This window comes from Abrus precatorius, unplaced genomic scaffold (genome assembly GCF_003935025.1).
Source record: "Abrus precatorius isolate BTA unplaced genomic scaffold, Abrus_2018 Scaffold4, whole genome shotgun sequence".
Classification (NCBI taxonomy): Eukaryota; Viridiplantae; Streptophyta; class Magnoliopsida; order Fabales; family Fabaceae; genus Abrus; species Abrus precatorius.
The window spans coordinates 11,059,907-11,075,484 of record NW_020874384.1 but is presented as its reverse complement, the minus strand read 5'-3'; the positions used below and the strand labels follow the sequence as shown (position 1 = coordinate 11,075,484).

Here is a 15,578-nt window from a genome sequence, read left to right as displayed (position 1 = left end):
CTAAAAGGTAGATATTTGAACCTACAAAATAATTGTTTTTTAATATAATATACATACATATTTTATTATAATAAAAATATCTTTCCTATCCAAACACTTCAAATAGACTTTATTAAAAATAACTATATTAATTAATGTATAAATCATAAGATAAATATTTATACTAAAAGATATGAAGACTTTTTGTATAAGCATATCAAGAAAGGAAATATCTACATGACCTGCAAATAACAATTTATTTAAAATTTTATTAACATCTACATTACATAATAAAATATTTGTATTTTTAGAAACTATATTTCATTATATATATATTATCATTATATATATTCATTATAATACTCCAACATCTCATATATTTAAACTTGATCATATTATTTTTAATTCATATTTTTTCAATTATTGCATGCTAAATTTTATTATTTTATAAAAATTTATAAATATCTATATTATAATTTTTATAAATAATAAGAATATTTGAAGTCGCATAAAGTTCATTTGTTGTACGGGCATAATTACTAGTCAAGGCATAAAGTAGATTCTAATAATGAAACTATTTTAAATTAACTAAGGCAATTACTTAAAATTATTATAGTTTTTTTTTTTATAAAAGTACTTATTAAAGTATCACAGTTTTTAATATTTGTTTCGATCAATAATAAAGTCAACTCAATGGATCTTTCTAGATATTGCCAAATTTAAACAAAATTATTAATTTTAGTTTTTAAAAAAATTCACTAAAGTATTGATTGTTGGAATTGCTAACATTATTGTATTAGTATGTGCATTTAAAAAGAACTTATGTAATTGAGTAAATGTCAATTATTTTATTATTACTTTTACATGCATAATTAATTTCTTTTGAAACTTAAATTCTAAGAGTAATTGAATATACGTATTTAAATCATATTACAAATTTATAAGAAATAGTAAAACCATTTTCTTTTGGAAAGGCAAGTGGATAGGTACTAATTTTGCCTTATGTAGTAGATTTATTAGAATGTATAGCATAGTTGTGAACAAAGATATAATGAGAACTGGAATTAGAACTGGTTTTGTGTCCTTTTTTTTGTCATGATTGGCTAGGAGTTGAGAACCCTTCAACTCTAAAAGACTAGGAAGGAAGAAAATATACAGTTTCATTGCAATTAATTAGCTCTTTGCCACAATAAAATCCAAAGTTGTATCATCACCACTGATTTTGCAATTGGTATGATAACATATTGATTGTACCAGTGCATGTTGAGAGGTAATTTCCCAAAAGCAATTATATGAGTGCTCAAGATAATTAAGTAAAATAGTATAAGGTTTGAAAGTACTTGTTATATTGGTTGACATAGTAGGTATGCCCAAAGTAAATACAAGAAGTAATTTGGGTAGGTTCAAATTCAAAAACATGAAACTGAAACAATCTGATCTCTTCATGGTCTAGCATAATCAAATTGAGGTTAGTTTAGGGGACTCTTGGTTGTGTGTAGAAATTCTACCAAAAATGTATAAAATTTAGTAAAGACACATCAAGGGAAAGATATATTGTGCCTAGAGGGTACAAGTCTCATTTGATTAACAAGAGAAAATGAGGTGATGATTATGAGGGTGGCTCTACTTAAATACCTGATTGGATATGATGTAACTAGGAAGTTGAAAGAGTAATTTATTTGTTACAGACTCAAATTAAAGGTTCATGACCCAACCCAAATTAAATACATCTCCATATTTGAAGCTTACCATTATACTCTTTAAAAAGAATTCAGTTTCTTAAAATATACATCTCATTTTCAAAGTTATGCTTTTACTTTCCCTTCAATCTTCTTCTTCCATTAATTCTAGTCTTCAACTTTCAGTGAATCAATATGTTGATCAAATCTAAGAGCCCAAAAATTATTGACTTCTTGAATGGTAATGACTAGGGAGGGGGGGAAGCAAAGGGTGGCACATTATATTTTAAAATATCTTTATAATAGTTTATATTTTAGTAATAAAAAAAAGTTTTCCCCCTAAATTAAAAGTTCAGAATCCATTGTTATGATGATTATTTAACTATTGGTCCTTTTACTAGTTTTAGTTTATTCACATATAGCTTCATAAATTTGAATTACTCAATTTTTTTAATTATTATCAATTTCTTTCATTTGTTATTCTTCATCTACAACCTTTTTATTATCATTTCTTCTTTTTCATAAACTAAACTCATTAATTTCATATTTTGTTTTGTCTATTTCAGAGAACATTTTTTTTAAATGATTTTGAAAAAAAAAAAATATTCTCCAAAAGAATTGTTACCAAACATGGGCTAAAACATTTAAACCCTCTTTCACTTTATGTTCACAAATCGAAACATCATATTTTATGTAATTTTTTTTTTAGAAAAAACCCTCGTCAATCTTCAAAATCTTGCATCATATAAAATCTTTTAAATTTATCATTTTTGTACCTTCAAACCTTATGTATAATTTTGCATATCAAATTCATACTTAAACCTCTAACTATTCGAGTAAAACTAAAGGATTTTATGGTTCTATATAAAGAAAAATTATGAAAGACTTGATTGTAATGATTAAAAGAAACGAGTAATTAAATTCGATTATCATATTGTATACTAATTGAAATATCATATTGTACCTTAAACTAAAAATTTCCTAATTTTCTTCTCTTTGAAACCTTATATTTTGTAATATTTTTCAAATTTCATGTTGAATTTTTTTAAATCATTTTGTTACAAATTCATCTCAAACTTTTAATTTCTGAAAAGAATATTATGTAAACTGAGCACGGCAATAAAAAAAATGAAGGACATTCTACTATCATTACATAATAAATGGGCAAACGTGCAAATCAATAATCATATTCATCATATGTATATATATGTAAAGACATGTTATTTTTGTTTATAAAATAAATACATCATTAAATATTTAATGCTCAGATGTAAATATTTATACTAAGTATTTTAAAAACAAAGGATCAAATATATTTTTAATGACTATAAAATTATCAAAATTTAATTTTAATTTTCATTAAATTATATTCATTTTTACACACTATATTTAACAAAAACAACATATTTTAAGTCTTTTGTTAGGAATTAAGGTCATAATATAATCATTATACAAGGACTTTTGATTTAAAAATAATTTTTTTTTCCACCATTCAGTTTAATCTGAATTTGATTCGTAATGCGTATTTAGATATAAAATGTGAGTCTATAAAAAAAAATTTATATACATAAATATTCAAATTCGAGACTTTACTTAAATAATATTAAACCGCTTGAATAAATTTTTTTATAAAAAAATATCTATTTCATAAAATAAACACATTTTCTGCATAACAATACGATCCCTTCCATAATCCATACATCCCTTTTTCTGATAGAAAATCCTAATGATAAACGTTGAGTAGGTGATTATAAATTCCTTGTTCCATTCCATCCCATAGTTCAATAACACGAATCCAGCAATTATCTTATGTTTTGCATCTTCCTCAATATTCCAAATCACCACTCACATTCTCTCTTACACAGACACATAATATATAATAATAAAAGCAGCACACTTTTTAATTTCTCTCTCTCAAAGATTTGTTCTTTTACACCATCTAATTTATCATATTAGTGCAGACAATTTATGGCTTTTTTTAATCCTTTTGGCAGAGGTAGTTAATGGAGATCGACCCTTTAGCTCTTACAATTTTTGCTCATATTGCTGATCCACCCTTTAACCGTTCGGGAGAAAATCTGTAAGAATTATGAATACAAGTAAATATTTTATTTCATTAATATTAATTTCAAGCAACTATATGATACATGATTTTCTTTTAAAAAATATTTATTATATTTTTAAAATTATTTAAAGTTAGTCTTAAAAGTTATTATGAGCAATGTTATTTAAGAATGATGCAGTGTGAATTCTACCAATATTTATAGTTTTTAAAATGGGAGTGTGGCAAATGAGTACTTTCACAATTGACACATAGCATCTAGCAGAGACAGGAGAGTCAAATTGAGATAGAAGAATCACATGCCATAGATCTGTCTCACATTGCATTCACATTCGGTCATTCCATCCAGCGTGTATGTTCCAACAGTTTCCACCCAGAAACAAGGCCTTCATTGCCAAGTTCTCTGCCATCTCTTTCCTCACTCCTATGTCCATTTCTGCTTCAATAATTGAATACTTTAGCCACCACATGTAATTTCCCACCACCTTATTTGGGTTCCACATACCACAAAGTTCCCTTAAGCATGTTTCTCCTTGTCCTATATATCCACATGGGAATATTATTTTCCATGAAAAATTAGGCCTTTTTCCATCAAGATGAGCTCTTTTCAATAGCTCTCATGATACCCAGATCTTAATTTCCATTTTCTTATATACCAATTATCTTGACACTTTTATCTGTGATTTGAGTCCACTTGCTGGCACTTGGTTACAAAGAGATCAGGTTTCTGAGTGAAAGAAAGAATCAACACCCCCCATGTTGACATTAGTTCTTGGACTAGCTTCAGCCACTCTGTTAGTGATTGTTTCAGTCTATGTGTTCTTTTACAAGAGCAGAATATCAAAACATGAGGTTAAAGACATTGAAAGTTCAGAACAAAAGGAGGAGGAAGAGGTGGCTCAGAAGGAGGACTTGATCATCTTTCAAGGTGGAGAGGACCTTACAATATGTGACATATTAGATGCTCCAGGGGAAGTGATTGGGAAATCCAACTATGGCACACTGTATAAGGCTTTGTTGCAAAGGAGCAACAAGGTGAGGTTGCTGAGGTTTCTGAGACCAGTGTGCACCACAAGGGGCGAAGAATTGGATGAAATGATTCAGTTTCTTGGAAGGATAAGGCATCCTAATTTGGTTCCTCTTCTGGGTTTCTACACTGGGCCAAGGGGTGAGAAGCTTCTTGTTCATCCTTTCTATCGGCATGGGAATCTGACTCAGTTCATAAGAGGTAAATGAAGAGTTCTTTTGCCTTTTTGTCCTTTGAATTCTGTTAGTGTTATTTGGTTTCCAAGGAAATTTGTGGGTCTTCATGTGAAAGTTCATTTGATGTTGTGTCCTGATTTTATCAAGATAATGAATTCGAGGGCATGGACAAAGCTTGATCTATATCATGAATTTGGAAATTATTCACTTTATCTGTGTTACTGTTTGGTGTTTTCTTAGATGGAGAATGTTGAATTGCGGGGATTTGGGAATTAATGAGGAAACATTGCTGAAGAAACATCGAGTTTGTGTTAACTATAAATCTTAGTAGTTACTTCAATAGACAAGTAAATGCTTCAATAGACAAGTAAATGATATTTGCACACCAAAAATGTTACATCTTTTTTTCTCACAGTAGAGAGAATGCTGTGTTGGAATATGCGTTATTTGTTTATTATTTTTAAAGGAAGCAGTGTAAGAATTATGTTTTTTTATGTGCAAATATTATTTTGGTTGCAATGCTTACTATTTGTTTGAAGTGAACTTTAACAAAATAAACTTTTCTTTTCTGGTGACAGAAAGCTAAATACCATTTCATTTTTTAAAATTTTATTTATATTTTCCAGGCTGACATTAATACTACTCAGTTTTAATTACCTTATGTTTTAGTCATTTGGTGGCATTGGTATTCATTCATTCATCTGTTGATGTATTTTTAAATAGACTAGGAAACATCTTCACAAGGAAGGGCAAGTGATCAAATAGCTAAGCAGAAGATTTCAAACCAAGCTATTTGAATCATTAGTCCTGCTCCTCACACCTTAGAGAATAGAATTGATTTTGAATTTTTGTTTTGTTTATTGATCAAAGATGTTCACTTAGCAGATGGAAATGGAGAGTGTTACAAATGGTCTAACATATGTAAAATATCCATTGGTATAGCCAAAGGATTAGAGCATCTTCACACATCACATCAGAAGCCTATTATCCATGGAAACCTCAAATCTAAAAACATCCTTTTGGACCGCTCGTGCCAACCGAGCATCTCAGATTCTGGTCTACATCTTCTGTTGAATCCTACTGCTGGCCAAGAAATGCTTGAAAGTTCAGCTGCACAGGGTTACAAGGCACCTGAGCTTATCAAAATGAAGGATGCTAGTGAAGAAGGTGACATATATAGCCTTGGTGTGATCTTGCTGGAATTGCTTTCAGGGAAGGAACCTATCAATGAACATCCTACTCCTGATGAGGATTTCTATTTGCCAAATTTCATGAGAAATGCTGTACTTGGACACAGAATTGCTGATTTGTACCATCCAGCCATTCTTCTTAGAAACAGCAGAGATGATAAGATTCCAGTTACAGAAGAATGTATTCTCAAATTTTTCCAACTTGCTATGGCTTGTTGCTCCCCTTCACCCTCAGTTAGACCTAACATAAAGCAAGTCCTTAAGAAGCTTGAAGAAATCTTATTCTAGAATCCATGAGGGCTTTTGTGAATTTTTTTTGTGTAGTATTGATCACTTTGGCAGCAGTGATACTGCACACTTCAATTCTTCAAGTTCATCATTAACAGTGATGTGGTTGAAGACAATATAACATTTATATATGAGAAAGTATAAAAAGAAAAGTAAGTGTTATGCTTACAAAATGCGGAATTGGCTACCAAACAAACACTTTAGGACAGTTGATGTTAAGGGTTAAAGTCAAATGAGGAATTATAGCTTGAAACTAAAGCTACCTATTTCTAGACTCCAAATTAGTGAAATCACTGACTTCATTTTTGAGATTTTTGAACTTATGTTTGGTAAAACAATTGAACATGTGACATGGACAATGTCAAATGAATTTCTTTGATGTCACTCATCCTGTTACTAGTTGCAGAGGGTTTTGGTGCGAGATTACAAAGATTCTTTTACTATCAGAAATGTGTTGCTGACTTGCTGCCCAAGAATTTGTATCTAGCCTTTGAGTTTTGCAGTTGTGGAAATACTACAGAATCTGGGATGAAATATGCTCTTTATGAGAAGTGACCCTATCAAATTCCATGATATGGCCTTAGAATTGAAGCTGCAAAAGTGCAAAGGAATCTGAATAATTATGTAGGCCAGGAAGTGGGATCATTTGGTGGCAGATTTCAAAATCTCACCTAGAACAAGTTACATTGTTTATTATGGGTAGGTCTCACACCAATTCCATTTCAGCATGTCCTTTATTTACTTAAGATGATTTTGCAGTGCTTTATCTTGGGACCATACTTTTCCTTTTGATGAATCTTCATTTGATAAAATATTAGTTTTCAGTTATGAACCTTACAGTCTAAGTAACTAATTATTATTTCCTTGATTCAGAGGATTCTGATATTGTACGTTTATCAAATAGAGAATTAGATTATCAACTACCATTGCAATTTTTAATTTTTCATTGATAACTTCTAGCTGGTGGGAGGTGGTGGTTGGCAGGTAGGTGAGGGAGGGTCTGCTAATTCATTGCTGACACATCACTATCTAGTGTTAATACATACATTTTAAGAAAATAATCAGTTTTAGCAATTATTATAATAAAATAAATTGATTTTATTTAAACATCCTTATTAAAAATGTTAAAATTATTGCAGTAATTAGTTGATAAAAAGTTGTTTTCAGAGTAATGATAGAATTACTATAATAGTTAGTTGACAAAAATTATTTTTAATAAAAAAAAATGATATTATAGAAGAAAAAATTTAATACTCTTTTAATATTTTAAATAATAAATAATTTAAGATAAAAAAAAATTCAAATAGCATTACAAGACAGGAGGAATAATTAAAGGGTGTTTAGATTTCTAATATCTTTTAACACCACAATATCAGTTATAAAATTGAAACTTTAGTCAAATCAAAATGTGCTTTTGCAAATGTGATTGTCACCTTGACTAAGGACCAATCAACCGTAATTTCTCCATACTCATTGGGAACATGTGGGGAAACAAGATGCAACACTGTGGTTCCCACATTTTCCCCTTTGTGTATAGTAGTAGCTCTGTGCCATGACCTTCTCTACATCAGCATGGGTTGCAACATAGTCTCTATTTAATGTCATTTGATTTGACTTTCTATATTTACGAATAGATATTGAAGATAAATACTACATGTTGCTAAAAGTTGCTTGATTAAATTTGACATCCACATGAAGTAGTGTTTGCATGTATAGAGACGTGCAATACTCACACATTACTGTTTTTTTATTTATTTATTTGTTCATTACTAAATATATTTTTAATAATTTCAAATATCATGATCTTTTTATTTACTTTCTCACTTTAAGCAATAATTATAATCCAATCCTCTTAGATTATAATAGATAGACAAAAATTACATTTAACATAAAATAAAAGGAAGACTAATTAAAAATGAAAAATAATTTATTTTTACAAAGAACATTATATTACCATTTTTGAGAAACAAAGAACAAAATAAAAAGATTATAATATTTAAAGTGACCAAAATCTTATTTAATGTCTTTTTCGTCTCGGGGAATGAGATTGACTTTGCTTAACTACCATTGAATGTTTCTGGCACACCCGATGTTAACTTAGAACAAAATGCTGATAGCACACTCTTAAATAATTTATTATTAGATGAACTTCATATATATTAAAAATACATTGTTAATAAGTTTCTTTTCACAATTAATACTTGTGACTGTAGAATGTACACTCTACCCCGGTAACCTTTCCTTAATTTCTTCCTTGCCATTCTTCCCAAACACTTTGGAATTCAAATGTGAACTTAAGATAATGCTAAGAAAAGAGTCAAAATATGATAATGATTTTGTTGAGATTCTAAAAAAAAAAGGTGTTTTTTTCTTTATCTTCTAGTTTCAGGTGGTTGAATTACTGTTCACTGTTCTTTATCTGTTGAACACAGTATGCTAGAGTGTTGCTTAAGTTTTATTTTACCCCATTTTTATGGTTTGAAAGCAAAGAAAAAGTCATTAGAAAACAAAATAGAAGTACGTCTTTACATGATTAACATAATTGCATGTTGGTAATTCATTAGGGGTCTTAAAGATAGTAGAAAGCCATGCATGTTGCTTGACTCTTCATTAATTGATGAATAGTATATTTTAGATGTCCTTAGGGGTGACAATGAATAGGGTATAGATAGGATACAAACTATAGTATTCATCTTTATACCCGCATTTTAAAAAAATATTCGTAACTAGCCTCATACTCGCGTGGGTATGAACATTAATCCTGTACCCTTTAGGTAGCCGCATACCCATCTTGTATCCATTACCCGCTTGTTTGAGAAAAAAATATTCATAAAAAAAATATGTTTATATAACTTCACATAAATAGCGTAATAATATAAAAATTCAATATATAGTTGCTGAATAAGTACAAATATAGATAAAAAAAATAAATATTCAAATATCACAAGTGCTAAATGTATCTTAATACAATAATTTTCTAAACTAAAATTCTTAAAAACATACAGCGATGACCCTATCTTGTGTGAGATTGGATCGATCAGTAACGTCAGAGCGACAATAAAATAGATTTGCATAATGGGTGACCTTTCATGTGGAATTACTTGGTGACCTCTAATGGCGACATTGACAATTAACTTTAATGAATAACGTTTCATAATTGTTATGTTTTAATGAAACAGAAAATAGAGTTAGGACAGAGAAGTTTAAGTATTAACAATTAAAAGTGGATTCATAAAATATTTTTTTAAACTTTTGAATTTAAAATTATAAGAAAAATAATATATTTAATTAAAATAATACAATAATATATATATAAATATATATTAATACTAGTATTTTTAACTCATGTACTATACGAAAGTATTTTGTCAAAAATATAAATTTTTAAAAATTTATTTTAATGAATTAAATATTTATAATGTATATAAATTTAAAAAAAGAATTTGAATAAAAGATAAATAGTCACAATAAAATTTTATAATAAAGAAATATATGTGTATATAAAAAAATTATATTTTTTATCTGAAGAAAAAATTAACAAATAAGAATTAAAAATAATTTTTTATATTTTATATCTTTTCAAAAATCTTTTTTAACGTAAATAAATAAATAGTAAGAATAATGTTATTTAGATTTAATAGATTATAGTCATACTTGTAATGCACACATTGTATAGAAAAATATTATTTTAAATTAAAATATAAAAAATAAAATTTAAATATTATCAATAAATAATAAATTTACAGTAATAGTATGTTATTGTAAAATTTATAAAATATTTATAATATGTTTATTATTTATCATTCACTTAATGATTTAAATATCAATATAATTTTATTAACAAAAATATTTGTGTTAAAAATATTTTATATGTGTGTCATATATAAATAATATTTAAAAAAAAAAGTCAATCTCATATCAACTATGTAATAATTAAATTTTATTAGCCTAATTAAACAATATAAAATAGTAAATAAATTTTTCTATTAAAAATATAAACTAAAATAAATTTTTTGGTTTACTTTATTATTAAATATATTTTTATATTAATCGTATATAACTTCATATAAGTAGTATAATAATACAAAAATTTAATACATAATTATAAATCAAAGTTAAAGCATATATATATATATATATGCGGGTATGGGACGGAGTAGATACCCATACTCACACCCATCTCCATTAAAATTTGCGAGTTTTTACTCACACCCATACCCATACCCATACCCATGTAGCGGATAAATACCCTACATAAGTAAATTTGACGAGTGTCCACCAATACTTTACCCATTATCATCCCTAGATGTACTAATCTAACAGATGATATTATAATTGCAATATAAGGCTAATGCTAAGTTTTCAATCATAATAATCGTTAGTTATCATTCTTTTTCTAAAAATAAAGAAAATTGAACTGGAAATAAATTAATGATTTGTTTATTGAAATGACATGCCACCTAATCTAACCAACCAACCAACTCTTTCCAATTACAAATAATTGGGAAGACGAAATGCCTCAAGCTACTGTAGACCCATAAGCATTAAAATAAATTATTTTCATATAGACCCCAAAATATAACTACATTTTCTACGAGAGGGAGGAGATGTTAGCATTAATTTAAAAAATTAATATAGTTTCATTAAGTTTTTAAATATAATTCCGCATAATTTCTAATATTTTATTTATTTATTAATTTTCTTAACTAATACCTACATGGCACTAGTTAGTAAAATTAAAAATAAAAATTAATCCCTACTGTAACAAATAAAATTTTCTATTAAATTTGATTTATTTAAAATTTTTCTTTTAGCTGAAACTAAGAGTTACACAAACATAAAGAAAAATAAAAAAATTAAAGATATTTCAATAAAAAATTTATTAAAATATACACACTATGTCAATAAATTAAAGATTTTTTTATTAATAATAATTATTGTCTTTTATAATAATTAATTTAAAAGTCATATACGCTGTGTAATTTAATTAATTGATAGTGTAAAATTTTCTATATTCATAATACATTAAAATTTTAAAATAATTAATAAAAATGAGTGTAAGGAAGAGAAGTTTTAGTGGAATGCATAGGGGACAATTCATTTCTTTAAGAATTTATTTTTTGATAAGCAAAACATATATTATTAGAGAGTTCAAGGGGAACTCAAAACCCATATATAAAGATAAAAAATCTAATACTTACTCCGAAAAATAAAAAGTAAAAACATATTTATATAAAGTTAAGACAAATACAATTTCGTAGGTTCAAATACCAATTAGCTAGCAAAGTAGCTTCTCCATTACTAACTAGTTATACTCATTTCCTGGATCTCAGAATAATAGAATCTAAGACTTTCTTCTCATCCAAAATACTATTAGAAAATACAATTCTATTTCTATGTAACCACAAAGATCACACTGTACTTACTCAAACAATTAAACATATCCCTTCTCTTTGACTATAACCAACACCAACCAAAGAAAGCAAGTGAGTCAATAAATCTAAGGCAAAACCAGTGAGAATCCAAGCCAACGTGCAGTAAAGTACAAGATTTGAGATGAAACTGAATACGTTAAAAATAAATGAGTTAAAACTTCCTCCAAACCATAATAGAAGTAACAAGTTATATAATCAATTTGAACACTACGATCAATCAGCAAATCTTTATAAAGAAGTGAATTCAACAACAATTGCCAAGTAAATACTAGACACTTAAGAGGGACCTTCCCTCTCTATAGCCTTTGTAAGGCGTCTGTTGTACACTGATATACACTATTAAGACCACCAAACATTTCAAATAGCCATGAATAACAACCTAAAGAATCTGTCCTTCATACCCATTTATCTTCTTGTAGTACCTTAACAGAAACTCCATCCACAAGTTCCAACAAAAGATTAAAGCTTGAGGTCTCATGTTGAAAGAGTCCTCTTCGCTAATTAACATCCCAAACCCACTTAGTGCCATCATAAATATCATTCTCCAATACATAAGATTTAACATTCCTCGCCACTGCAAACAATTGCAGAAATGCCTCACACAATTGCACCCTGCCTACCCACTTATCTCTCCAAAAAAGAGTGTGCAAACCTGCACTCACACTTCTATCCAACTTCTCATTTAGCCACGAATTCTCTTGATGAATAACCTCCAGCAAATCACGCCACTACAAAGAACATCTATTGTGGACTGATGGACGCTGAATAGAAGAAGTTAATCTGCCATACCTAGCTTCCAACACCTGCACGTACAATGAACTAAAATAATTAACACCTCGCCACAAACATTTACCAAGAAGCGCTCAGTTAAACCACTGGACTTTCTTAATGTCCAAGCCACCATTCTTCCGCGATTTACAAATTATTTCCCATTTCACTTAGGAAATTTTAGATCCATCCTTAACAATTTTTCATAAAAAATTCTATTAGATAGTGACAATCTCCTTTATTACCGACTTCAGTGTTTTAAAAAAGGATAATGAGTGCAATGGCATAGAATTAAGAATGACATTAATCAAAGTTACCTTGCCTCCAATTGATAAATATCTATGCTTCCATGACGCCAACATTTTTTAAGAGCCTCTAACATACCCTTCCATGCACTAGGCTTCATCGGGTTAACACCTAACTGTATCCCGAGATACTTTAATGGGAAGTTACCAATCTTATAATGTAGGAACTCCGCAGCCAAGTTTTCAAAGTCACCGCCAGTGTTAATCCTTAATACACAACTTTTATGGAGATTAATTTTCATACCTGACATTAACTCAAAGTTACGCAATACTGCTTTCAAAGTTCACAAGTTATGAACCGAAGCCTCTTCCATAATTAGTGTTGTAACGCCCCGAATTTTGTAATATTAATTATTATTATTTATATAAAATCTAAATGCATAAATATGTGTGTATAAGTGTAAATGGATGTTGAAAATTTGCATTGGATACGTAATGATGGTGTTTTGTGTGTAATAAGTATGAATATATATACATATACATATATATATATATAGGTTGTGGATGTGTGTGTATATATGTGTGTATGCATGACTGAATAGGCTGAAAATGGGCTAAGTGCCTAAGTGCAGGGTATAATACTGGGCTATTCTTGCTGTAGCAAGAAGGTCTTGGGAGGAAGGACCAAAACTGTCGCCTTCTCGGTGCATTTTTGGGTGCAGTCTTGTTGTAGCGAGATTCTGCAGAAACCAGGGTGCAGTTTCGTCTGAGATTTTTGCTGCAGCGTGGAGATGCGAGAATATCTCACTATAACGAGAGTGTCGTGACCAGAAAAGGATTTAAAGGGGTCAGGGTTCGAGGAGGGTTATTTCTCTCTCTCCCTTCGAAGTCCCTTGAATGCTCTCATTCCCAAACCCTTTTCCACAGATTAAATTGCCTCAAAAGCCGTTCAGAAGCTAGATTGAAGGTTGAATCTGTGTGGGGAACGCTTAGGGTGAGTTTTAAACGGTTAGGGTTTTCGTCTTCCTCTCTTTCCTCTATTTTTTGTGATTTCTGGGTTTTTCATGGAGATTCTCCATGTGTTTAGGACAAAATCCGTGAGGGGGAGCACTTCTTGGTGGAGTTAGCGTGTGGGTCTTCAATCTAAGGTAAGGGAAGACTCTACCATATCTCAATGTATTGAAATTCTTGTGTGTTTCAATGAATAATGCAATATGACTGAGATAGAGAGTAGGAATTGTGCGTTTGATGGAAATTGTTGTGCAACGTGATGTGTGCTGGAATAGTTAGGCCCCGTAGAGGTGATTGTGTGTGATAAAATGTCATTGATTGGTTAATTAATATTATCGTGAATAAATGAAGGCTATGTGCCGTATATTATGGATAAAATGTGGGTTATGTGCCGAGTACTGTGAATTGAATATAGGTTGTGTGTTGTGTGTTGTGTGCAAGCATGAATATTGCGTGTATGAATGAAATGTATGCGAATGAGGCGTGTAGCACCGTTGTAATGTGCTGCGAATGGTTCAACGATACACTAGGGGTGTGGAAGATGAGGGCGGTAGAAATACCTTGGGGAGGAGAGAGTGGTGGTGACATCGACTGTGGAATAGGTGCACCATGGGCCACACACTCTCTTTCTGACTAGACCTCTGATCACTACCTTTGCTGAGCGACCTGTGACTGCCCACGTGGTATCCGTGAGGCGGGGGTAACCGACGACCATTCATAGTATAAATCTGTTATCACAGTGCCACAGTGAGTGTGGCTAGCGTGCATATGCATGGGTTTGTGTATTGTACTTACAGATGTGAAATGTTGCCGATGTCATGAGTGCATTAGTGTTAAATTGACATGAGCTATGTGATAATGCTGCCTGTGATTGTGCTTGTTTAATGTATTAGAAATGTGCTGGAAGTGAGACTCTACGTTGACTGTGTGTTTTGGGTAGTGTAGAGTACTCACCCTTATATTTATTTTTCAGGTAACCAAGACGATTAACACTAGACTCAATGAAGGGGTGGATGAAACTGTTATAAGACTTAATATATTATTTTGAAAATTGTTGTATTTGAATAAGTCCTGTGGCAGTTGTTTGATGAAATTGTAACCTCCTTTCTTTATTTTGAAATGTTTGATAAAACTTGAATTAGAAATGGAAGTTTATTGTTTAAAATTTTATTCCTTATTTATTGAAATTAAATTTAAGGTGTTACAAGTGTGTCATCCGCAAACTGCAGCAAAGAAATATCCGGTCCCCCTACTTCAATCTTCATACTAGAGAATAACTCACAAGCCACTGCCTTTCGCATAAGAACTTTTAACCCTTCCGCTGTCACAAGAAAAAGAAAAAAGGCAAGAGGATCCCTTGTTTTAGGCCCCACTCAATATGAACCTCCAATGTAGGACAACCATTAATCAAAGCTGAGAGACTACCCCCCACACACAAGGTTTCTTCCAACTGACTAATTTTTCTGAAAATTCAAAGTTACATAACATAAATAAAAGATATCTCCACTCCACTGAATCGTAAGCCTTCTCGTAATCAAATTTTAACACAAAACACTTCCTTAAAAAATGTTATTTATCATATGGAAAACCTGCGTTCCAAATTTGAACTGCATGTCGTGCTGTATCAATTTGGATGGATGATTAATATTTGTGCAATTTAATTGTTTTTTCCATTTTTTATAGCATTTTAGGTATTAAAATTTGACATAAGCAACTAG

The 15,578-nt window shown here is 30.0% G+C and overlaps 1 protein-coding gene across 2 annotated transcripts; it reads left to right on the top strand.

Moving 5' to 3' along the window:
* The first annotated feature begins 4,010 nt into the window (after window positions 1–4,010).
* On the top strand, window positions 4,011–7,318 carry LOC113864939 (putative kinase-like protein TMKL1). 2 transcript variants are annotated; one of them, XM_027499195.1, is made up of 2 exons: window positions 4,011–4,948; window positions 5,809–7,318. In XM_027499195.1, the coding sequence occupies exons 1-2, from the start codon at window positions 4,477–4,479 to the stop codon at window positions 6,399–6,401; spliced, it is 1,065 nt and encodes a 354-aa protein (XP_027354996.1). In that variant the 5' UTR covers window positions 4,011–4,476; the 3' UTR covers window positions 6,402–7,318. The 2 variants fall into 2 exon arrangements, with proteins under 2 accessions (XP_027354996.1, XP_027354995.1); XM_027499194.1 differs by having other exon boundaries at window positions 4,021–4,948; window positions 5,794–7,230.
* The last annotated feature ends 8,260 nt before the right edge of the window (window positions 7,319–15,578 follow it).

Excerpts from the sequence above, each read along its gene's own strand:
- LOC113864939 (XM_027499194.1), top strand. The coding sequence starts at position 4,477 with ATGTTGACATTAGTTCTTGGACTAGCTTCAGCCACTCTGTTAGTGATT. Across the intron at positions 4,949-5,793 it reads TCTGACTCAGTTCATAAGAG|ATGTTCACTTAGCAGATGGA; the intron begins GTAAATGAAGAG and ends TATTGATCAAAG.